The sequence below is a fragment of the Danio rerio genome, chromosome 23, assembly GCF_052040795.2.
Source record: "Danio rerio strain M-AB ecotype USA chromosome 23, GRCz13ab, whole genome shotgun sequence".
In the NCBI taxonomy this organism is placed as follows: Eukaryota; Metazoa; Chordata; class Actinopteri; order Cypriniformes; family Danionidae; genus Danio; species Danio rerio.
The window spans coordinates 35,019,814-35,044,003 of NC_141043.1; the positions used below are offsets into that span (position 1 = coordinate 35,019,814).

General features: G+C 34.4%; 1 protein-coding gene across 5 annotated transcripts in view; it reads left to right on the forward strand.

The window, feature by feature from the left end:
- Positions 1-24,190, forward strand: part of pan2 (poly(A) specific ribonuclease subunit PAN2) — a 28,300-nt gene that overhangs the window by 306 nt on the left and 3,804 nt on the right. For 2 of the 5 annotated variants that reach the window (XM_087307468.1, XM_087307470.1), the window contains exons 2-23: positions 1,888-2,179; positions 5,057-5,226; positions 7,021-7,141; positions 7,753-7,830; positions 9,642-9,912; positions 12,701-13,046; positions 13,898-13,994; positions 14,911-15,030; positions 15,357-15,476; positions 17,427-17,555; positions 17,673-17,872; positions 17,983-18,134; positions 18,294-18,400; positions 18,854-18,952; positions 19,238-19,320; positions 20,405-20,546; positions 21,157-21,294; positions 21,373-21,432; positions 23,017-23,107; positions 23,199-23,356; positions 23,444-23,587; positions 23,860-24,039. In XM_087307468.1, the coding sequence (XP_087163594.1) occupies positions 1,898-2,179; positions 5,057-5,226; positions 7,021-7,141; positions 7,753-7,830; positions 9,642-9,912; positions 12,701-13,046; positions 13,898-13,994; positions 14,911-15,030; positions 15,357-15,476; positions 17,427-17,555; positions 17,673-17,872; positions 17,983-18,134; positions 18,294-18,400; positions 18,854-18,952; positions 19,238-19,320; positions 20,405-20,546; positions 21,157-21,294; positions 21,373-21,432; positions 23,017-23,107; positions 23,199-23,356; positions 23,444-23,587; positions 23,860-24,039 (3,288 nt within the window). In that variant the 5' untranslated portion in view covers positions 1,888-1,897. Of the gene's footprint in view, positions 1-1,887; positions 2,180-5,056; positions 5,227-7,020; positions 7,142-7,752; positions 7,831-9,641; positions 12,037-12,309; positions 13,047-13,897; positions 13,995-14,910; positions 15,031-15,356; positions 15,477-17,426; positions 17,556-17,672; positions 17,873-17,982; positions 18,135-18,293; positions 18,401-18,853; positions 18,953-19,237; positions 19,321-20,404; positions 20,547-21,156; positions 21,295-21,372; positions 21,433-23,016; positions 23,108-23,198; positions 23,357-23,443; positions 23,588-23,859; positions 24,040-24,190 lie in introns of all 5 variants that reach the window. The other 3 variants (XM_087307469.1, XM_087307471.1, XM_087307472.1) reach the window with 2 other exon arrangements.

Sequence of the window (24,190 nt, forward strand, 5' to 3'; positions counted from 1 at the left end):
TTATATAACTTCCAGCTTGTTTACGTGGATTAGTTAACAAGCAGGGAAGTTTGATTGTGTTTCAAAAAAAGAGCTGTCTAACGTTACCTAAATCAGTGTTGTTGTCGTCTAGTCTCTTGTTAGGCTAAACTAAAGATATAAAGATATATGCTTGGCAGCTCAGTGGGTTTAAGAAGCTGCTATGAAGTCTCTATGACAGCTTGAAAATTCTCACGCAAATTGAGAAACCATTTGTCAGTTCTTTCAGTTTCTCTGGATTTATAAGTTATGATTTTGAGTAAAATCTTTATAGTTATTTCATTATTTGGAGGTCAGATAACATTTCCTTCAATTGTTATCATTTAGAACAGTTCAATAAAGAAAATGTCCATTTCACCCCCACAATATGTTTATTTATTTGTTGTGTTAAACACATATGTTTGAGTAAACTATGGATGGCACTTCTTCCAGTCAGGTAAGATTATGTTCATATATATATATATATATATATATATATATATATATATATATATATATATATATATATATATATATATATATATTTAATTTGTGTGTGTATGTATGTGTGTGTGTGTGTGTGTGTGTGTGTGTGTGTGTGTGTGTGTGTGTGTGTGTGTATATATATATATATATATATATATATATATATATATATATATATATATATATATATATAAACTCATAAATCCATAGAAACTGAACCTTTTTGTGCATGTAATGATAATAAAAATAATTCCTTTTATATAGCGCTTTTCTGGACACTCAAAGCCAAAGCCACACTTTTTTTGGGGGGGGATCTCCTCATCCACCACCAGTGTGCAGCATCCACCTGGATAACACAACCAGCTGAGTGGTGGAGAGGAAACAGAGGGATGAAGCTAATTACAATATGGGGATGGTTAGGAGGCCAGTGGTCAAATTTGGTCAGGATTAAACCCCTACTCCAGGGGTGGCCAACCCTGTTCCTGGAGAGCCAGCTTCCTGCAGATTTCAGTTGCAACCCTTATCAAACACACCTGCCAGTAATTATTACGTGGTGTTCAGGTAGTAACTAATTGGTTCTGGTGTTTTTGATATGGGTAGCAACCGAAATCTGCAGGAAAGTGGCTGTCCAGGAACACAGGAACATGGCCACCCCTGCCCTACTCTTTTTCAAAGGACATCCTGGGATTTTTATTGACCACAGAGAATCAGGTTTAACATTTCACTGCGGCACTCACTGAGCAGTATAGAGTACCTAGCAATATACTGCGCATTAGGACCCACACAGGCCGCAAGGTTGAGCTCCCCCTGCTGTTTTCACTAACACCACTTCCAGCAGCAACCTAGCTTTCCCATGTGGTCTCCCATCCAGGTACTGACCAGGCGCAGCCCTGCTTAGCTTCAGTGGGCGACTATGTGAGAGCTGCAGAGAGCTAGTTGCCGGCATATGTAGTTTTAATTAACTGCTGTGATGTTTCATGCTAATAACATTTCTAGAAACATTCAGTTTTCAATAATTACTTTACTGATAAAACAAACAGCAGAAGTATTAGTAAAATGTATATTAATAAAAATTATCTTGTAAATTAATTATAAAACAAGCAAGAACAATTTAATTATGTAAAGATATATGTGTATATTATGTATCTTAATCCAAAAGTATGGAAGAATAAAAAAAATACTAAGCTTATGTCCATATTTTAAGAAGGAACTGGAAACAGAGCAGTGAAACTGGCCATGAAACCAATCATTTATGAGGAAAAATAAGGACAGTAAAATGATCAGTAAATAAATACTTTTGGTTGATGTGTTGGGAATACTCATGTGAAAGCATACAAACAGGAAAATATATATATAAGGGACCTAAATTACTTAATTTCACAATTTTTTTTTGTACCCCATCAGCACCGTCCTCATGATGAACTTCGAGGGTCTGGACCCGGGTTTGGGCGATTATGCGCCTGGCCTGCATGGTGGCCTGGAGCCCGGTCTGGACTCTTCCCTGGACCCGCGGCTCGACCCGGCGCTACTGCAGGGTGTGGAGATCGACCCCGATGGGCTGGCTGTGTCCGAGTCTGTGCACATAGTGGAGGGCATGTACTCGGAGTTGCACAGCGTGGCAGCTGAAGTCGGGATCCCTGTGACAGCCACACACTTCGACTTGCAGGAGGAGTTGCTCTGGATGGGGAACCACCGGGTGAAGAGACACATTCATTACTGTTTTTACACTGCTGCATGATTGTTTAGAATGCTACGATTATTTTGGGGTGTTTGGAAGTGTGTTATGCTCATCAAAGCAATTATTTGATCAAAAATACATTATGTAACGTAAAATCTATTTTATAATTTAAGTGTACTGTTTCTTTTTTCAAACTTTAAAAAAATATTTATTTATTTTTGTGATGGCAAAGCAGAATTTTAGGCCTTCAGATGATGCTGAAGTAATTATCATTTTTTTATGAATTAATCATTATAAGTGCTCAGTTTTAAAGAGATGGTTTACACAAAAAGGTAAATTTGTTGGTAATTTGAAGTGAAGTGAGCTTTTACTAGCTCTCAGATTTTGAAATGTTTTAAAATAAGCCTCTCCTGCTCACCAAGGCTGCATTTATTTAATTAAAAATACAGTACAAATTGTGAAATGTTATTGCACTATAAAATAACTGTTTAAAAGTAGTTTATCAATTAATTTAATAATTTATTCCAGTGATTTTAAAGAGGAATTTTCAGCTTCATTACTCCATTCTTCAGTCACATGATCCTTACAAAGTCACTCTAATATTAATTATTATTATTATCATTATTAATATTACTATTATTATTACATTAATAATAATTGAATGATAATACTAATATATATATATATATATATATATATATATATATATATATATATATATATATATATATATATATATATATATATATATATATATATATAATTTTTTTTTATCATTTGCTTTATTGGGTTCATCTTAGGTCAGACAAAAAATAACACTTTAAATACAATAAGAAATAATATTCATACATATATGCATAAAATGCCATAAAAATCAGGCACTGATACACTTCACCAAACATGTAATTTTCAGGAAAACATAATTATACACCAAATAAGTATAGAAATAATAAGGTTAAATATCACATATATACATAAACACATACATGCATAAGATAACATTAGCCCCTATTTTTGTTTAACAGAGAGAAGATTTTTTCAACACATTTCTAATCATATTAGTTTTAATAACTCGTTTCTAATAACTGATTTCTTTTATCTTTGTCATGATGACAGTAAATAATATTTGACTAGATATTTTTCAAGACACTTTCATACAGCTTAAAGTGACATTTAAAGGCTTAACTAGGTTAATTAGGTTAACTATGCAGGTTTGGGTAATTAGGCAAGTTTTGTATAACGATGGTTTGTTCTGTAGACTATCGAAAAAATTAAGCTTAAAGGAGCTAATAATATTGACCTTAGAATGTTTTTTTTTTTTTTTATTAAAACTGTAAATTTTATTCTAGCCAAATAAAAAGACTTTCTCCAGAAGAAGAAATATTATCAGACATACTGTGAAAAATTCCTTGCTCTGTTAAACATCATTTGGAAAATATTTTCAAAAGAAATAAAGTTTAAAGAGGGGGTAATAATTCTGGCTTCAACTTCATGCAGAGGAAAAAATTAAGATATAGGTGTCTCCTTGAAAAAAAAATAGAAAAGGGCTTCAGACTTTCTGTATTTTTTCTGGCTTTTTTATTGTGAACAGAATCATTTCCATGTTAAAAAAAATCAAACACTCATCACTGATAAGAAGGGGGAACTGCTAGGCTGTACATGATTTAAGCTTTTTTTCTTCTTCAGTAGAAAAATAAAAAATCTTTTTTGAAAGAGTAATATATATATATATACAGAAAAAAGTGACTGCTGATGATACATAAAGGTCTCATGAAGTGAAATGATTAATCCCTTAAATAATTTAAACATTGTTTCCTGCATCTTGAATGGCCTAATTGAGAGTAGGTTAACACTAAATTTTCATTTTTGGGTGAACCGTCACTTTAATAATGGTGCTTGTTATATTTAATTCTAATAGTAGTCTTTTAGCTTTGCAATTTTATAAAATATCTATTCAGTCACTTATGATCAGTCTTAGCTAAAAGTTTGTTTTATATTAAACTATTACACTCACTCTAAACATTTGAATATAAACAAATCAAGATTTTTTTTTCCAAAAAAAGTTTAATAAACACAAAATTCACACATTATATTGATTCTGTAAGGAAACTGAGGACTGGCAATTCAGCTTTCCATAACAGGAATAAACTACATCCTAAAATATATTCGGTCACACTTTACAATAAGGTTCATTAGTTAATGTTACTTAATGCATTTACTAACATGAACGATACATTTACTACAGTATTTGTTCATGTTATTTACGTTAGTTTTGAAAATTCAGTTGTTCATTGTGAGTTCATGTTAACTCACGGTGCATTAACTAATGTTAACAAGCATGAGTTTGGATATTAATAATGCATTAGTAAATGTTCAATTATGATTAATAAATGCTGCACATGTGTTGTTCATGATTAGTTCATGTTAGTAAATGCATTTACTAATGCACCTTATTGTAAAGTGTTACCATATATTAAAATAAAAAATAGCTCTTTTAAATGATATTATTTCAAAAACAAATTTTTTTCATCATACTTTCCATGAAATAAAAGCACCCAGGTGAGACTTCTTTCTAAAACATTATTAAACAAAATCTTTATTAATCATGCAGTGTGTATCATCTGTACACTCTCAGAGCTATAAAATCAAGCAATCTCCCTCAGTAGTATTTTCTCCAAAAATTCTGCATGAATGAATAAATGCTTCTATTGAAGTTGGAAGATTTAAGGCTAAAGTTTATTATCGCTCCAAAAATCCAGCTGTGGTTTTGAAAGTGGTCTGCCGCATCATCTCTGATGTACTTCCACATTGAGGTGATGTCACTTTATTCGTGAGTAGGAGCTGCATTACTGACTTTGGGTGTGTTTGCTTTTGTTCTTTCCTGTTTCGTAACAGGGACACGCGAGTTCCTTCTTTGGGCCGACAATGGGCCGCTACTCGTCTTTCCAGGTGCACATGACTGACGACATTCGCCATATCCAGAGTATGGACACGGGGGTGCTGTTTCTGACCAAAAACAACCTCAGATGCCTCACACGAGGAGGTTTTATCATGTTTGATTATCCGTGAGTTGCACACCTATAGTAAATGCATACAATTTACATTTAAAAAACTGGAAAATTAGGTAACCGCGTCTTTTAAATTACGATGAACTACTTTTAATTCATTAACATATGCACTGGTAATATATGAGGCTATTGAAGTATTAATACTTGCATTGCACAGCTGTAATACAGAGACAAAAACAATTCTAGGTGATGATGAGGAAGTCAAATGAACCAAAATCATCACAAACAGCATTTCCGCATGCTGAAAAACATACTAATATGTACTACTAAACATGTCTTGTTAACACACATGGCACTAAAGCAGAGATGCCCAAACTAGGACCCGCCAGCCAGTGTTGGCCCATGGTATTATTTATTTTGTCCCACCATCCCATCAGAGAAGAGAGGGAGAATGATAGTTGGATATTCATTTCAAATTTAATGTAATCTTTTATTTGTTTGTGTTTTATTGTTTAGCTACCAAAAAGGTAGCTGAAATTAAATGTTGTAATTTAGTTTATAATGTGTATAATGTCACCTGATAGATAAAGGACAATGCAGAGACTTTGAGCAAATCATAGTAAAGGCAGATTCTGCTTGTCTAGTAGTGTTTTCAGCATTGAACTCCCCTGTGTTTTAAATGTGATCGTTTATGTTTTTATTGCAATAAGTTATCATTAAAAAAAGTTATACTCCATTAGTTATTACGATTCAAAGTGCTGTCTTTCTAATTATAATAATTTCTAATAACTTTAAAGTAAAGTAGTTTGGTATATTTATCAATCATCTTTATATTTAATATTTATATATGAATATTTATCATATCAATCATCATAGTTTGGTATATTATATTATATATTATATTATTATATATGTATAGGCCCAAGGCTCTCAATGATATTTGGTTTTTGGCCTTTTCTATGAAAAAGTTTGGGCACCCCTGCACTAAAGTAAAGCAATGAAAATTATGTTAACATTATTAAGCTGTAATGTGTATAACTAAGGAGGTAACGTAAAATCAATTATAGTTATTTCAACAAAAATGTCATAGTAATTTTTAAGTGTCAGGCAGAGAGTTTTAGGAAATTGTTATTGTTCTTTTTTAGTATAGAACTTTTTATTGTAATTTTATTGTAACACTTTTATAAGTCTTTTCCATTAAAGCCATGTTCAACTTTTGCAGTGTACACTACCTGACTAAAGTCTTGTCACTTATCCAAGTTTTAGGAACAACGAATAATAACTTGACTTCTAGTTGATCATTTGATTTCAGAAGTGGCTTAAATGAAAGACAAAGGCCTCTAGATTACACTTATTTTACCAAAATAAATTATGATCATGCTTTGATTTTTAATTATTTTATTAGGACAGTAAGGTCTGACTTTGCTTAGACCAAAGTCTTGCTGAAGAATTTGCCTTCTCCTGTGGTTTGTAATGTAAAGGGCAGCACTAATGATACCTTGATACCTCAGGCCGTTGGTGTTGCCATCCACTCTGCAGATCTCTTGCGTGTCCTCATACTGAATGTAATGGGATGCAGTTCAACAGATGATTCATCAGAAAAATCGATCTTCTGCACTTTTCCAAATGATCAACTAGAAGTCAAGTTATTATTTGTTGCTCTTACAACTGGGATCAACGACAAGACTTTTGTCATGTAGTGTACATTTATCACATGAATGCAGGTATAATCTCAGAGCTCTGAGCATAATGTTATAAAATGCAGGCATACACTGTGTCTAGTGCAATACAAGGTTTTATGTTCTTGTGTTTGCCAGTGTGTGAGTGTTTATTCGTGCATTTTGTTTTCAGAATGGAGGAGGGTGCTGACATGCACAGCTTGATTCTTACGGAAAATAACACCTTGTTAATGGGAGGCCTGCAGAACTATGTGGCTGAACTGGACCTCACCACAGTGCAGGAAACTCAAAAAGTAAGATGCCTGCTGTTTTTGTTTTATAAATACTGTTGTTGTTGTTGTTGTTGTTGTTTTAAAAAAAGATAAAAAAGAATTATTTAAAATGCAATAAATGTCATTTGTGTGTTTAACATTTTAACATTTATCTATATTTATTTATGGTTTAATTGTTTATTATGTTTAATTTATGGTTTCCCACTGATGGGTTGCAGCTCGATTTGTGCATTTTATGTATATACTTAATATATACTTTATATATAATACTTAATAAATGCACAGTACACATTTCTTGTAAATACAAAATGTATGGTATATCAGCCTGATCTCACGAGGAAACGTAACTATTGTAGGTTTTGTCAGTTTAGTGGCTAATTCATACAAAAATTTACCATTTTTAAAAGGATGCATGGTACCAAACCCCGTCCTTAAACCCAACCATCATTGGGGGATGAGTAAATCATACTAATTTGGACAAATGAGATTGTACGAATTCATACGAATTAGCCACTAAATCAAAAAGTTACGAATTGCCGTTAGATAGCATGTGTTTATTCATCCAGTAACAGGGTAATTTTTCTGCATGTTTTTGCACTTCTTTTCTAATTTCTTTATTGCTGTCACTCTAGTTTACTGTTGAAGTGCCTGGTGTCGCCATCATGAGACAAACTAGTCGTTTCTTCTTTTGTGGTCACACATCTGGCAAGGTGAGTGCAGCAGCTGAGCGAAAATGGATGTGGAACAAATAGTTTCCTCCTTTCGCTTTTCCCACAGAATAGAGGGATGTGGTGTATAAAAAGTTTTGCCCTTAGCTCATGTGGGAATGTGCTGCCTACACTTCAGCTGTAAACACAGGTATAATACATATGGGCTTTTTCCTTTTGTTTATTTACACAATCCTCGTTTTCTCAGCTCAGACTAGCCGGTGGCTGGAATTTTCATCTTGTCCACAAAATTAAGAGGAAGAGCTTTTTCGTGCATGGATTCATCTGTCTCACCACGTCAGCTAAAACATCACGTTCATTAAAATCATGCAAAAAGATTAAGGTCTTTCATTAGTAACCGAAGTTACTGTCATTTCCCAAGACTTTTCCTATATCACAATATGTCCTATTAAATTACATTTTCTTCTGAGCCAAAAAAACATGTTATGATGCTAGTTTTACCATTATTTACTCAAGATGCATCCATAGTTTATATTGTAAAAAAATCTTACCAGGCATATTTAGAGCAAAGATTATTTTATGACACTGTAAACACTGTATTTAAGGATCACAGTTCATCCTAAAACACAAATTTATTTTCCTTTAAAAATTTTTTTTTTACTTTTAAACTATCCTTTTTAGCAATTTGTCTTTAAAAAGCTTTTAATAACTTAAAATGTAATGCTAAAAAAGTTAATACGACCACTAGCACAGTTCAGAATAAGTATGTTCCTTCATTTATACATAAACATATTATTTGACCCAATATTCGAAGGCAAAATAAATGAATTAAGTGAGGTTAGAGGAGGAATTTTTACTATTAATTTTTTAAAAATATTTCTCAAATTATGTTGAACAGAGCAAGGTAATTTTCACAGTATTTCCTATTATTTTTTTTCCACTGGAAAAAGTGTTATTTCTTTTAGTTCGACTGGAATAAAAGCAGTTTTACATTAAAAAATAAAATTTTTAAGGTTTTTATTTCAGCCCATTTCCCCCCAAATGGCTACAGAAAAAAACACTTAACCAATAGCTTACTTAAATACCCTAACCTGCCTCATTATTTTAGTAATCTAGTAAAGCCTTTAATTTGATGACATGTTAAGGATCACAGTTCACCCATAAAATATTGATTTATTTTCCTTTAATTTAATTTACTTCTTCATTATCCTTCAAAGGACGGGTTTCACCCATTTGTCAGCAAGAAGCTTTTAATCATTTAAAATAAAATAAAATTAATATCACTAGTGCAGGTACATACATAAGTATGTTGCTTCATTAATACTTGAATATATTATTTGACCATATTGTGACATTTTATTTTCACAAAAGTAAACAGTTGAAGGCAAAATGAAAGAATCAAGTGATGTTAGAGCGAGGCAATGATCACAGTATTTTCTTAAATTTTTCTTCTGGAGAAAGTCTTGTTTCTTTTAGTTTGGCTGGAAGTTTGGAGTTTTTCAATTGACTGCAGAACAAAATACCATTACCCAATAACTTGCCTAATTAACCCAACCAGCCCAGTTAACCTAGTAATCTAGTAAAGCCTTTAATTAGCACTCCAGCTGAATTCCAGCATCTTCCAAAATAACTAGAAAAATATCACAGCATATACAAAAGAAATTAGCATCTATTCTTCCATTTAGTTGTCTCTTACGTCAATCTATAGATTATGAATGCTTCCTCTTACCTATGTTTTTTCAAAGTACGTAAAAAATATTGATACCCTTTACTGTGTTACCGTAATATTTAAAGTGTATTGTAATCATTGTAAAAGAATCTCTTAATGGTCATTTGTGCATTGTTTGTTGTAGGTGTCTCTTCGTGATCTGCGCACGTTTAAAATGGAGCACGAGTTTGATGCATTCTCCGGCAGCCTGTCTGATTTCGACATTCACGGTAACCTGTTAGCGGCATGTGGTTTCTCAAGTCGCGGTCTGAACGGGCTGTCCTGTGATCGGTTCCTCATGGTGTACGATCTGCGCATGATGAGGGCCGTCACCCCATTGCAGGTCCACGTGGACCCCCTATTCCTCCGCTTTATCCCCACATACACCTCCCGCCTGGCCATCATTTCACAAACAGGTATGATGCACATGTGTCTCTGTCTGAAGTGATGTTTATCCAGCTATTATAACTGAAAGAGACTGTTAAAGTTGTAATGTAATGACATAAAGAAGAATCTTCATGAAAAATACAGTCAAAAATGACATTAAACACAACATTTAGACACCAAACACAATATTTTTTTTTGTATCTTTTGCAAAATACTATTGTTTTCTTAAGTAGGAGAGGATAACAGAAGTATAAAAAGTGACATATTATAACCAACATTTGTTCATACCGGTAAGAAAACTGACTGAACAAAAGCAAAAGGGATTTTTTGTGTAAATATTGTCTTATAGATGATTGTAATCCATTACAAACTGTATCTATCAAAAAGTCATCTGACAATAACAGGATAATTTAGCTCTAATTTCTAGTTTAGCTGTAATTTCTTGTCATAATTTGGTCCTATTTTTGAAACTATAGCAAATTAACTCTGATAATGTGAGAAATCTTAAAGAGGTGTCTGAATAATATTTGGTTTAACTGTATGTGGGATAGTATTTGTGTTTGGGGATTTTTATTCGGAGCTTGCCTGTTTATTCTATAGCATTCTTCTTCCGTCTTCAGTCGTTGCTTAATCAAATTTTTCAGAAGCTCACTATTATTATATGAGGATATTTTTTGTGGCTTCTTCTGACATGTCTATACTGGATGTAAAAGTTCTACCTTATTTTCATTTCTGCTTTGGCTCTTCTCATATTGTCCACATTTTTACTTGGTAGGTCACGTGAAGTGATTTTGCTGAATGTGCCGAACAACGGTCCAGCCGTGCATTGCAATTTCCTCGCTTTAAAACATATATTTTAAATTCTGTTTGCGAGTTCTGAAAAAAAAAGAGTCTTTTAAAGAGAACTTTTTAAGTACAAATGAAGCTCTAATCACAAAAAATAAAGTAACTGATAACAAAAGTTTGTAACATTGTCCTCACATACAAATCTATGATGTCATAGATCTTAAACTACGTTACATTTAAGTGAAATTTGAGTCAAATAAGTCAAATTAAAACCGTAATACTGAATACTGTTTTTTTTGCCTTGAATTAAAATGAACTGAAAATTAACCAAAATAGTAGGAAATGTAAACATACTTTGACTGAAATAAAAAGTAATTATTAAGACATTCAAACATGATTTAATACCATTAACTGATGATATATACGGTTGAAGTCAGAATTTTTAGCCCCCCTTTGATTTTTTTTTTCTTTTTTTAAATCTTTCCCAAATTATGTTTAACAGAGCAAGGAAAATTTCAAAGCATGTCTGATAATATTTTTTCTTCAGGAGAATGTCTTATTTGTTTTATTTCAGCTTTTTATTACAGAGCAAACCATTGTTATACAATAACTTGCCTAATTACCCTAACCTGCCTAGTTAACCTAATTAACCTAGTTAAGCCTTTAAATGTCACTTTAAGCTGTATGGTCTTGAAAAATATCTAGTCAAATATTATTTACTGTCATTATGGCAAAGATAAAAATAAATCAGTTATTAGAAATGAGTTAATAAAACTATTATGTTTAGAAATGTGTTGAAAAAAATCTTCTCTTTGTTAAACAGAAATTGGGGAAGAAAATGAACAAGGGGGCTAATAATTCTGACTTGGTCATTTCTAGCATTTGGGGATGTGAGATTTACTCGTTTTGTTGTTTTGAGAGTGTCAGAATGAATATCACCCATAGGCTCTTCCCTCCTTTGGAAAGCAGCAGCTCATTTGCAATTAAAAAGAACACACAAAACATACGCGTTTTCAAACCCGAATAAGGGCAATTTTTAAAGCTATAAAAAATGATTCATGGGGTATTTTGAGTGGAAACTTCACAGACAAAATTCTGAAGAAACGTAGTACTGTATGCTCTCTTTAAAGTACATATGAAATCAAAATTAACCATATTGATTTTGCTAGCTTACATCCCTATAGTTTTGTAGTGAACAATTAATCTGTGCATGTCATTTAGAAAATAGTTTGCCATTTAAATCTTTAATTGAAATCTGAAAGCGCACTTCCTGTTTGTTTTCAATAAAAAAAACTTCAGATTTCTGTCTGCGGTATTGGGGTGTGGCTAACATACTTAACCACGCCCCTTCAACTTTCAGTTTTGACGTGGCTATGGCAGCATACAGAAATGGTGAGGAGGAAGTGCCTGTTAGTTTGTAAGAACTCACCTGAAACCCTTTTCCTGATCTTTCTGAGTGAAATGCTTACTTCTACATCCAATCATCTTGAGGTACAAACAACAAGCCATGCCCACTTTTTATGTGTCATAGTATGAAAAAAAGAACATTTAAAGTCCACATGAACTAGAAGCTGTGAAGCTCCATTTTTTCATATTGTGATGCAGTTCCTAGAGAAACGGAATATCAAATGAGTAAACAGTGGGCGTGGCTTGTTTCTTTAATTTCAAGCTGATTGGATGTAGTAAAGTAATCATTTCACTGAGAAAGATCTGGAAAAGGAATTCAGGAGTGTTCTTACAACCTAGCAGACACCTCATCCTCACCATTTCTGTTTGTTGCTAAAACATACAATTGGAGGTGCGTGGTTAAGTATGTTAGCCACGCCCACTACCTTAGACAGACATAATCTGAGAATTGAATGAAAACAAACAGGAAGTGCATTTTTACATTTCAGTTTAAGCTTTCAATTTTAATCGATTAAAATTTCTTAATGACACGCACAGATGAAATGTTCACAACAAAACTAGCAATGTGAGCTAACAAAATCAACATGGTTAGTTTGGATTCATGTGAACTTCAATGTCTTGCAGGTCAGTGTCAGTTCTGCGAGCCCACCGGCCTGGCCAGCCTGGCTGATATCTTCCACGTCAACACAGTGGGCCAGCTGCTGATGAGCTTTGACGTGTCCTCCAGCAAGCAGGCTCTGTCATTCGGGGACTCGGGCGGCTGTGTGCATCTGTGGTCCAGCGCCCCCGAGGTGTCCTATAATAGCTACTCTAGAGACACAGAGCTGGCGCTGCCCTGCCTGGTGGACTCACTGCCGCAGATGGACTGGAACCACGAGCTGATGCCTCTGTCTCTTCTGCCAATGCCTCTCACCAGCACTGAGCCTCTGCTGTCTGACTGGCCCACCGCCCTCATTGCACCCAGCCCCAGGTACAACTGAGCTTAAATGGTTATATGTGCAGCTGTGGCGAAAAAATTAGTTCCGCATCATTTCCATTAGCGTCGCTAATATCTTCTTTTGTGTTAAACAGAAGAAAGAAACTCAAACTTGCTTGGAATAAAAATGAGTACAGGATGACGTGGTTTTTATTTTTGTGTGAACTATCCCTTTTAAATTACTTAATGAAAATACAGTTGTCCATTGTTAGTTCTTATGAACTCACAGTGCATTAGCTAATGTTTGGCACAATTTTGGATGTAAATATTTATTGAATGTTAAACTGATTTGATGATTAATTGATGTAGTACAAATAATGGTCATTCAAACACTAACAAACATTAAATAATGGAAACTTATTGTAAAGTGTGACTAGATAAACTGCTATTTTGTAAAAAAAAAACAAATATATATATATATATATATATATATATATATATATATATATATATATATATATATATATATATATATATATATATATTTATAATTTTATTGTGTACTGCCTATTTTTGTAAAAAAAAATCTGGATTGTTCATGCGTAAATACATATTTTCATAATGTGCACGATATATCCATTCCATATTTCATTTCTACACATACCTGTGTGTCTGAGGCTTATTGTGTAATACTGCCCCCTGCAGTACATTTCTGTAAATGTGCTCAATCTATTGTGATTTGCTTTTGGTATTTTTATTTAGTAGAGATGTACATTTATTGTAATTTTTCTTGCATCTCTTTTCCATGCCAGTTTTCTTTACACAGTTTTTGCACAGTAACTCTCTTAACAAATGACATTTATTGGGGATGTTTATGGATGTTGATGTGTTTGTTTCACTGTCAGACGAGCGCCTCCAGTAGATCCAGAGATTCTGAGGACAATGAAAACTGTGGGATTTATTGGATACGCACCAAATCCTAGAACCCGTCCCAGAAACCAGGTAATTTTTCAAAATACATGGCAAGGCAAGTTTCATACACAATGGTATAAGAATATACCATTAAATATAATAATAAATAAAAACAAATAAAAAATTATTCAAAACAGATTAAAATGTGTTAAAATAGGTTTTAAAGGAGTAAAAAAAGAAAGAAAGACATAATAGTGTGATCTGTCAGACGTAGCACAGTGCTCATTCAGTAAAAGCACAGCTAAACAGATGTGTTTTAGGTCTTGGTTTGAATTTAACTAATGTTGGAGGAAGCACATCTGATCATTTCTGGAAGCTGATTCCAGCAGCACCGGGGGTGCAGTAGCTGAAAGCGGATTCACCCTGCTTTCACTGAACTCCTGGAATTTCTAATTTACTTGATCCTAACGATTTGAGGGATCTGTTAGGTTTGTTTTTAATGAGCATATCCCTAATGCAATGAGGTCCTTGGCCATTAAGTAATTTACAGACAAGGAATAACACTTTCAAATTTATTCTGAATGTAACAGGGAGCCAGTGTAAAGACCTGAGGACAGGTGTAATGTGCTCTAATGTTCTGGTTCTGGTCAAAATCCTGGCAGCAGAGTTCTGGATGAGCTGCAACTTTCTGACTGTCTTTTTGAGAAGGCCAGTGAGGAGTCCATTACAGTAATCCATGCTGGTGCTGATAAAAGCATGAAGAATAAATACGAAGTTGGTTCTTTGTATATATCCTAAACATGAAGAACTTTAATATTTTTAAAAAAGCATCACTAATTAAGCATGCATGAACACTATACTCTTAATCAGTATTGTTTTTTTATATTCTGTAAGAGGGAAGTCATGTCATACAGTAATGTAGCTGTGTCATTTTTTGTTGATGCGTCATTCATTTCAGTGCAGTAATGCTGTGTAACCAGTATCTTGATCCTCTTTTTTTTGCCAGGTTCCATATAAGATAAAAGATGTCGAGCTTGACTATGACAGCTATAATCAGGTGCCGGAGTCTCCCATTGGTCGAGACGAGGAGCCACATCTTTACATGGTGCCAAAGAAATACAGGAAGGTAGTGATGAGCTATTGTTGTGCATAATCCTGTTCCGCATCATCCAAATAATGACACACCACTAGAGCTATTTTGCACATTACAGGTGTTTGCGTGCAAGTTATTTTTAGATCAGATGATGTTGAACCTTTTTTGGAAGCGTAAAGGAAGTGGTTGCACGCAACACATTAGTTTATTATTGCAGTAGTATTCGTTTAATTCTGCAGTAATATTAATCATTTATCACAGTGTCGTGTTGGAGGCTCAGTGGTGATTGTCATGTTTGTTATTTACATCTGAAATATTCTACCATTCTGAAGTGACAGAATTTTTATATTTTATGCCAGGTGACCATTAAATATTCCAAACTGGGACTGGAAGACTTTGATTTTAAGCACTATAATCGGACTCTGTTTGCTGGTCTAGAGCCTCACATACCCAACGCTTACTGTAACTGTATGATCCAGGTAAAAATATGAAACTACACACATCCACACATTCAGTCAATCAAACACACACACACACAGTTATGCCTTTAAAAATATACAAATAAACACACACACACACCCACATGGAATGTTTTTAAAACATTTGTTAGTCTGAGCAGTTGTCCTAAAAATTGTACTTTTATAGACACATTTTTGGGGAAAAAAGCTCTAAGTTACAAGAAATGTTATCAGAGTTTATCGAATGAAACAAATATTACAACTCCACAGTCCTCAAACCCATACCTGAGTTTGTAACTTATTTCTTTAAATATTTATCTTATTTATAAGAATTGTTTTAACAAAAATTGCTCTGGCTCTAGTTATTCATCTAACTGTTCTAAGACTAAAATAAAATACAGTAAGAACTGTACAGGCATTTAAAAACTGTTAAAAAAATTACAAAAACAACAAAATTACTACCACTTTTTATATTTATTCTAATTGTATATATTCATATATAATCATTCTAAATAAATACTTAATAGTCTTTTTTTATACTTGTATATATGCTTGTCTCAGTTTTCACTAAATTAATAAACAACACAACTGGTTTAAACATTGATTATTATATATATAAATAATAAATTTATAACTAAACTATAAATAAAATAAACTAAACTAATATATGAGCAATATCACACGAGTAGCAATGCTATATGGCTGAATGTCAGCACTGGTGGGAGGCGTGCGCTGCTTAGTGTCTCACCATACATACAGCCATATCGCACTTGTGTGATATTGCGTTTATACAACAGTTTGACGCACAATCGTGTATATAGAAAAGAAAATCAAACGCAGAGAGTCTAAAAATCCTTAGGAACAACTTTCTTCCGCCATTCATTCACATCTACAGCTGACGTCAAAACAGCAGAAGCCGTTACTAATTCACCAACATCACTTTAAAGCTACAGTAGTGTTTGAATGATTCTCTAACGTAATGTCTAAAGTGATGACAAAACAGGTGATTTTGCTGACATTTTAACATGAAATGCTATACATCTACAGAGATATCTCCCTACATTATTATAATCTACAATTAATCTATAATTTCTCTGTTAGATATCACAATATTTAACCCTGAAAAATATCTGATTGCTATTGTGTTTGCAATAAGGTAAAACGCTAAACACATTCCGGCAGTTCTTCTTTCTGCCAGCACAACACACATTCCTGATGTGTGGGTCCCATCTCACACTCAATATAATACAATTAATACTTTATAAATACAGCACTGCAAAATAAATAAGAGAGAAATTGACTAGTTAGAAACTGCGCTGTTTTAATCTTCTAAGGCAGGGGTCACCAATCTCGGTCCTGGAGGACTGGTGTCCCTGCAGGGTTTAGCTCCAACTTGCCTCAACACACCTGCCTGAGTGTTTCAAGTATGCATATAAGACCTTGATTGGCTTGTTCAGGTGAGTTTGATTAGGATTGGAGATAAAATCTGCATAACACCGGCCCTCCAGAACAAGTTTGGTGACCCCTGTTCTAAGGGCTTATTAAGCGGTCCTGTAACCGCTGTCTCTTAGAAATTGTAAATATTTTACAATCTCTTTAAGGCACTATCCTTATAAATAAACTGCATAGTTGAAATCTTAACAACTACAGTCTCGACTTAAAAAACAGCAGTAGTATTTGTCAAACTGTAGAGTTTCTTCTGCTTGTTGCTGTATGTGGGCGGAGTAATACACAAACGTGAAGGGTGAGGAGGCTGGTACTGTATGTGTGTGTGTGTGTGTGTGTGTGTGTGTGTGTATCTGTGAGATTTATGTGAATGCACGACTTTCACTTTTAAGTTCTAGCCCTCTGGATTATTAATAATACTTAACTCTCTCTTTCTCTGTCTCTCTTTCTGTCTCTCTCTCTCTCTCTCTCTCTCTCTCTCTCTTTCTCTCTCTTTGTGTGCGTGCATGTGTGTGTGCTGGGCAGGTTTTGTACTTCCTGGAGCCCATCAGGTGTCTGGTACAGAATCACCTGTGTCAGAAAGAGTTCTGCCTGGCCTGTGAGCTGGGCTTCCTCTTCCACATGCTGGACCTGAGCAGAGGAGACCCCTGTCAGGTGCACTAGAGCTTCTCGTCCAATCAGAGTTCATCTCCGGTTTGCAGATGTGTGCATCATGATTATTAGTAATGCATCACATTTATACCTACACACAGCATTTGTTTGTTTCCCCAGGCCAGTAATTTTCTCCGGGCTTTCCGGACAATTCCCGAGGCATCTGCTCTGGGTTTAATCCTGGCTGACTCCGATGAGCAGACTGGAAAAGCCCGTCTGGGCCGTCTAATCCAGAGCTGGAACCGTTTTATTCTTGCACAGCTGCATCAGGAAACGCTCGAGCAGGAAGGGCCGCAGGCGTACAGAGGAGCCAGCAGCAGGTGTGGACTCATGCCTAAAGCAGAACCAATTTCTGTGGAAATCACTCTTAAGCTCTCTGATTTGACTGTAATAAGTTGACATAAGGACGATTTGTGTTTTGTGCTAATAGCAGTGTGCTGAGCTCCTCAGGGGAGTCTGTGATTAGCCGGTTGTTTGGCTGTGAAGTGGAGAACAGCAGTCTGTGTTGTTGTGGAAAGGAGACGGTTCGCTCTTCATTGACGCTGCTGTTTACCATGCATTACCCCGAGCAGAGCTCTCTGGGTCAGAAACGCCAAACCGCACATTATTCACTCATTGATCCATCTATATAGACCAACTTTATCCATCTATATGGCCTTTTTTCTTTCACTTAAAAGTTCTTGTTCTGTAAATTGACTGAATTTATTGATTTTGTTTTGTTTTTTCTTTTCATTTGGACAGAGAAGAAGATAGAGGAATATGAATTTGTAGATATTCTGAGGAAGAGCATCTGTCTGGAACAGAGCACACAGGCCTGGTGTGACAACTGTGAGAAGTACCAGCCAACAGTAAGTCTTTAACTTGCACACTGCAAAAAATACTTTTCTTACTTAGAGTGTTTGTCTTGTTGTTTCTAGTGCAAATATCTAAATATTCTTCAATCAGGAAACCTTCTCTAGACAAGTAAAATGTAGTCAAAATTAAGTGAGTTTTCTTTAAAACGTGTAAAACAAGCAAATAAATTTTCCAACAGGGTCAGCAAAATAATCGTATTTCAAAGTGAAATCGACGTTTTTAGTAGAATATTTAGCTTGTTTTTAAGGAAAAACTCACTTATTTTTTAATTGTTATTTCTGAAAACAAGACAATGCTTTTACTTGTTTAGAAAATGCTTCTTGATTTAAGCGTTTTTGATATTTGGACTATAAAAAACCCAAAATCATACTGACCCTAAGGTTTTGATTTAAAGTGTATGTAAATGGAGTGTAAACACTAAATAATGTGTTGTGATCTATGTTTAGGTGCAGACCAGGAACATTCGCTGTCTGCCTGATGTTCTGGTGATAAACTGTGAGGTGAACAGTGCGAAAGAGGCAGAATTCTGGAAGGCACAGACTGAGGTATTGATATCATGATCTCTTCAAATTAAAGTGAATAACTGTTTATCATTGAAAGCCTTAGAGTGTATTTTAGAATATTCAGATTGGTGTGTTCATTGATTGTTAAGACTTAATTGGTTGTTTATTTTCAAACATTAACAGTTTCACATGTTAATCCGGTCTATATTGTGATAATACTGTATAACTTGATAAAAGCTTCAGCAATTCATTGCAACAAGTAAGTTGAATAGCAGCAGAAGCCTAATCACACAGTCAATAACTCAGAGATACTCTTTTTGTTGATAGTATGTGTTCAACAAAGCTTTGAAGAAAGAAGCAGCCGAACCTCCCAAACCTAAAGAGCCTTTACCCACAGAATGGTGTTTGGAGTAAGTGAATATGAAAAATGAATAAAACTACTACACACATTCTAAAATCAGTAATCATTTAAAATTAAAACATACATACATACATACATACATACATACATACATACATACATACATACATACATACAGACAGACAGACAGACAGACAGACAGACAGACAGACAGACAGACAGACAGACAGACAGACAGATAGATAGATAGATAGATAACTTTGAACAATTATAAAAATTAGTGCTGGGCAAAAATTATTTGCAGTTAGTCGCATCAAGTTTATTTTGACATATAATTGTTGATTACATGTTTATTTATATTTTGATATTAAATATAATATGATGTAAATTAAGTATACAATTAAATATTCATGTAACAAATTTTTTTTGTATAGTTTTGTTTTTATCACATCTACATAAATAAATATAATACACACGCATTTACAGTTGAAGTCAGAATTATTAGCCCCCCTGTATTATTAGCGCCCCTGTTTATTTTTTTCCCCAATTTTTGTTTAATGGAGGGAAGATTGTTTCAGCGCATTTCTAAGCATAATTGTTAAGCATAAGCATAAAAGTAAAATAATATTTTACTTGATATTTTACAAGACACTTCTATACAGCTTAAAGTGACATTTAAAGGCTTAACAAGGTTAATTAGGTTAACTAGGCAGGTTATTGTAATTAGGCAAGTTATTGTATATCGATGGTTTGTTCTGTAGACTATCTTACAAAAATAGCTTAAAGGGGCTAATAATTTTGTCCCAAAATGGTTTTTAAAAAATTAATAACTGCTTTTATTCTAGCCGAAATAAAGCAAATAAGACTTTCTCCAGAAGAAAAAATATTATCAGAGATGCTGTAAAAATGCCATTGCTCTGTTAAACATCATTTGGGAAATATTTAAAAAATAAAATAAAAATCAAAAGGGGGCTAATAATTCTGACTTCAACTGCATGTAAAAACTAACTTTTATTTTGAATTTGATTAATCACTGTTTATCTTTGCCCTGCACTTAATAATAATATAAAGCCATATCATATAAACATCTTTAAATGTAGTTTATTAAAATAAATCTTTTTTTTTTCTTTCAGAGAAGAGCTGTGCAATGTGGAGGGCTTGACCTTTGACACTCAAGCAGAAGACATGAGGCATGTGTGGATTCCTCTCAGTCTGAGGATGTGCATCAGTAAAGCTCAAGGCCTGGAGGTCACCAGCCTAACTGAGGGAGAGGAGGTGAGACACAACTTTTTTTTTTTCATTAATCACATCAAGATATTTTAAACATGGGACACATATAGTTGAAGTCAAAATTCTTAGCCCTCTTGTGAATTTTATTTATTTTTCAAATATTTCCTAAATTATGTTTAACAGAGCAAGGAATGTTTTACAGTATTTCTATAATATTTTTTTCTTCTGGAGAAAGTCTTATTTGTTTTGTTTTGGCTAGAATAAAAGCAGTTTTTAATTTTTTTAAAACCATTTTAAGGTCAATATTATTAGCCCCCTTAAGTAATTGTCTACAGAACAAACTCTCATTTTAAAATGACTTGCCTTATTATCCTAACTTGCTTAAATAACGTAGTTAAGCCTTTAAATTTCTCTTTAAGTTGAATACTGTTATCGTGAAAATATCTAGTAAAATATTATGTACTATCATCAGGTCAAAGATAAAATAAATCAGTTATTACAAATGAATTATTAAAACTATTATGTTTAGAAATGTTTTCTCTGTTTAACAGAAATTGGGGAAAATATGCAGGGAGGCTAGTAATTCAGGAAGGCTATTAATTCTTCAACTGTATCACTTTGGCTCAAATTTATCGTGTCTTGTTCCTTTTCATAGCTGACTGAAAGTGAAGAGGCAGAAGGAGTGTCCATCTACGATCTGTTTGTCACTGTGTCGCATGTCCAGGACACTCGGACTGGAGGAAACATGGTGGCGCACATCAAAGTGGGCGAGACTTATCATCAGCGCAAAGAGGTGGGCAAATATTGAATCTCCCACAGAAAAAATACTTTAAATGAGAAACAAACTCAATTTTCTGTATCTTGCTTTCAGGGAGTTACACACCAGCAGTGGTATCTGTTCAATGATTTTCTGATTGAGCCCATTGATAAGGTAAAAACACCAGATATCACAAATCTGTTTAAAGGGGTCATGAGCTGATCTAATTAATCTAAATTCTGTTGATCTTTTGACGAAAGGTCATAGGTCTATGAAAACATATATATACAAAGAAATTCTTATGCACAATTGTAGACAAGTATTCAAGTATTTTTTTCAATGCAGCAGTGTTTATTATCATATACTGTATATGGGTTAAAGTGGAAAAAAGAAAAGAAAAAGAAATTCTCTTGTTGGTCTATATTGAAGCCAAACTGCCAACCTTACAAGAAAAAGACATTTTGTCATTTTTAGTCTAGATCAGGGGTCACCAAACTTGTTCCTGGAGGGCCGGTGTCCTGCAGATTTTAGCTCCAACCCTAATCAAACACACCTGATCAAGCTAATCAAGGTCTTGCTAGGTATCCTTGAAACATCCAGGCAGGTGTGTTGAGGCAAATTGGAGCTAAACCCTGCAGGGACACCAGCCCTCCAGGACCGAGATTGGTGATCCCTGATCTAGATCAACATTAGTGAAGAGCATACCTGTCAACCCTCCTGTTTTTTCTAAGATTCACGCGTATTTTACCATTCTATCCTGCTGTCATCATGGGAACCCTTATAAGCATAAACGGTTAGGAAAGCAATTAAATGCTTGTCATTATAGATTGGTGCATTTGGACTTATTATCACATCCCAATGTTGACATGTGTGGTAAAGACTGATTAACTCATATTTTTAATGAAGATTCAGAATGTGACAGTAAAGGGGTGTCAGGCCATTAATTTCAGGCTAGTATGTTTTGTGTGTTTCACAAGTCGCTTCTTTTTAGGCTCATGTTGGAGTTTTCTCGATTCATAATGTAGAATCAGATTTGACTGTCGGTAAAAGAGAGTGCTCTGATTAGCTGTTCAGCTATCAATCAGGAAGCACAAACAAAACTTGAAGTAAAGCAACTAAACTAATGCTGCAACATGCACAAAGAAACACAAAGAAGCCTGCTGCATTTCATCACATTTCTTAAATATTTGCAAAAACAATATTGATTTATTATCAGACATATTTGCACAAGCGAACCCTTCTATGGTAACAGAAATCTTCTGTGAAAATGGTGCATAAATAGAGCAGCACTAGTACCATTTTTTTTTTGCTGTGAATGAAAATCTAGAGACAGCGACCTGTTCAGTCAGCTGTTGTCCGTTTGGTGTGTTCATGCAAATATTTTTGCTCTAGACAGGACCAGATACAGCCAACGCAAGGTGACAACAAAGTCACTGCTTGTTCTTTGAGTTCAAGTTGGTGTGTGCTGGGCTTAAGAACTTTAATTTATTACATCAAATTCAGTTACCAACAAGGCACAAGTTGATGCTGGATTTTTCAATTTACTAGCCTGTCTAAATAGGATATATTATTATGTAAAAATATAAATGGAGCTCAAAGAGCCAAACAAAATAGCAAATACAAAAAAGGCAGCTCATAACCCTTTTGAAAAACATCTACGAAATACTTTATACCACAGTTTATTTACTCTGAAATTGTTTAAAATGTGACTGTAAATCATTTCACATCTTTTTCCATGTCATTTCATATCTTGATTAGGCTGAATCGGTTCAGTTTGATGTGAACTGGAAGGTTCCTGCTGTACTTTATTACATCAAGAGGAACTACCACACCAAGTTTGATTTGCGCAGTATGTGACTGTCTTAATAACAGAATCATTGAATGGTTGACTCAAATGATTCCTTTGAATCATTCTGCCATCTTCTTATTTCCTCTTATAGTTAAGAACCCTATCGAGGCAAGCGTTCTGCTGACGGAGGCTTCTTTAGCACGAAAACAGAGGAAGAGTCACGCCACCTTCATACCCCTCATGGTGAGCGAAATGCCACAGGTTGGAGACCTTGTCGGATTGGATGCAGAATTTGTCACTCTCAACCAGGTATGTGGGAAACACTGTGCTTTCAGCTTAAATGTTATGTTAGCTTCGACATCATTTGACATATGATTTCACCATTGAACTAATCAGGAAGAGGCAGAACTGCGCAGCGATGGAACTAAGTCCACTATTAAACCCAGCCAGATGTCTGTTGCTCGTATCACATGTGTGAGAGGCCAGGGACAAAATGAAGGAGTGCCGTTCATTGATGACTACATATCTACACAGGAACAGGTCAAGAAATTACCTTTTGGGAAATTACGTTTTGAAATGACAAGGTTTTTTTTTATGACCTCATAAAGTGAGAACCGTATTAGGAGGATCTGTTAGCATCACATTTTAAAAACACTGTATACTCAGGGTGAATCACTAAGGAACAACTATTACTGTACTAGTGAGTTCTATACTTTTGCTTGTTTTTTCTTCATCAAAACATGAAAGCATGTTGAGGTGTTGGAAAAAAAACCTTTCTGCTTCTTACTGGTTTAATCCTTTTGCATGTACAGGTGGTAGACTATCTGACCCAGTATTCTGGTATCAAACCTGGAGATTTGGATGCAAAGATTTCCTCGAAACACCTGACTACTCTGAAATCCACATATCTTAAATTGCGGTTTCTCATTGACACTGGTGTTCGCTTTGTCGGGCACGGCTTACAGAAGGATTTCCGGGTCATAAACCTGATGGTGAGTTCAATTTGTGTGAATTAATATACATGCTGAGCTGAGCCTCCTTTTTGCCATAAGAAATGCCTTAATTCTTCTCTGGCACCAACAATTTATGAAACCCCTTTATTTCCCATTTTAATGCTCAGATTAACCTTAAAAGTGCATTATG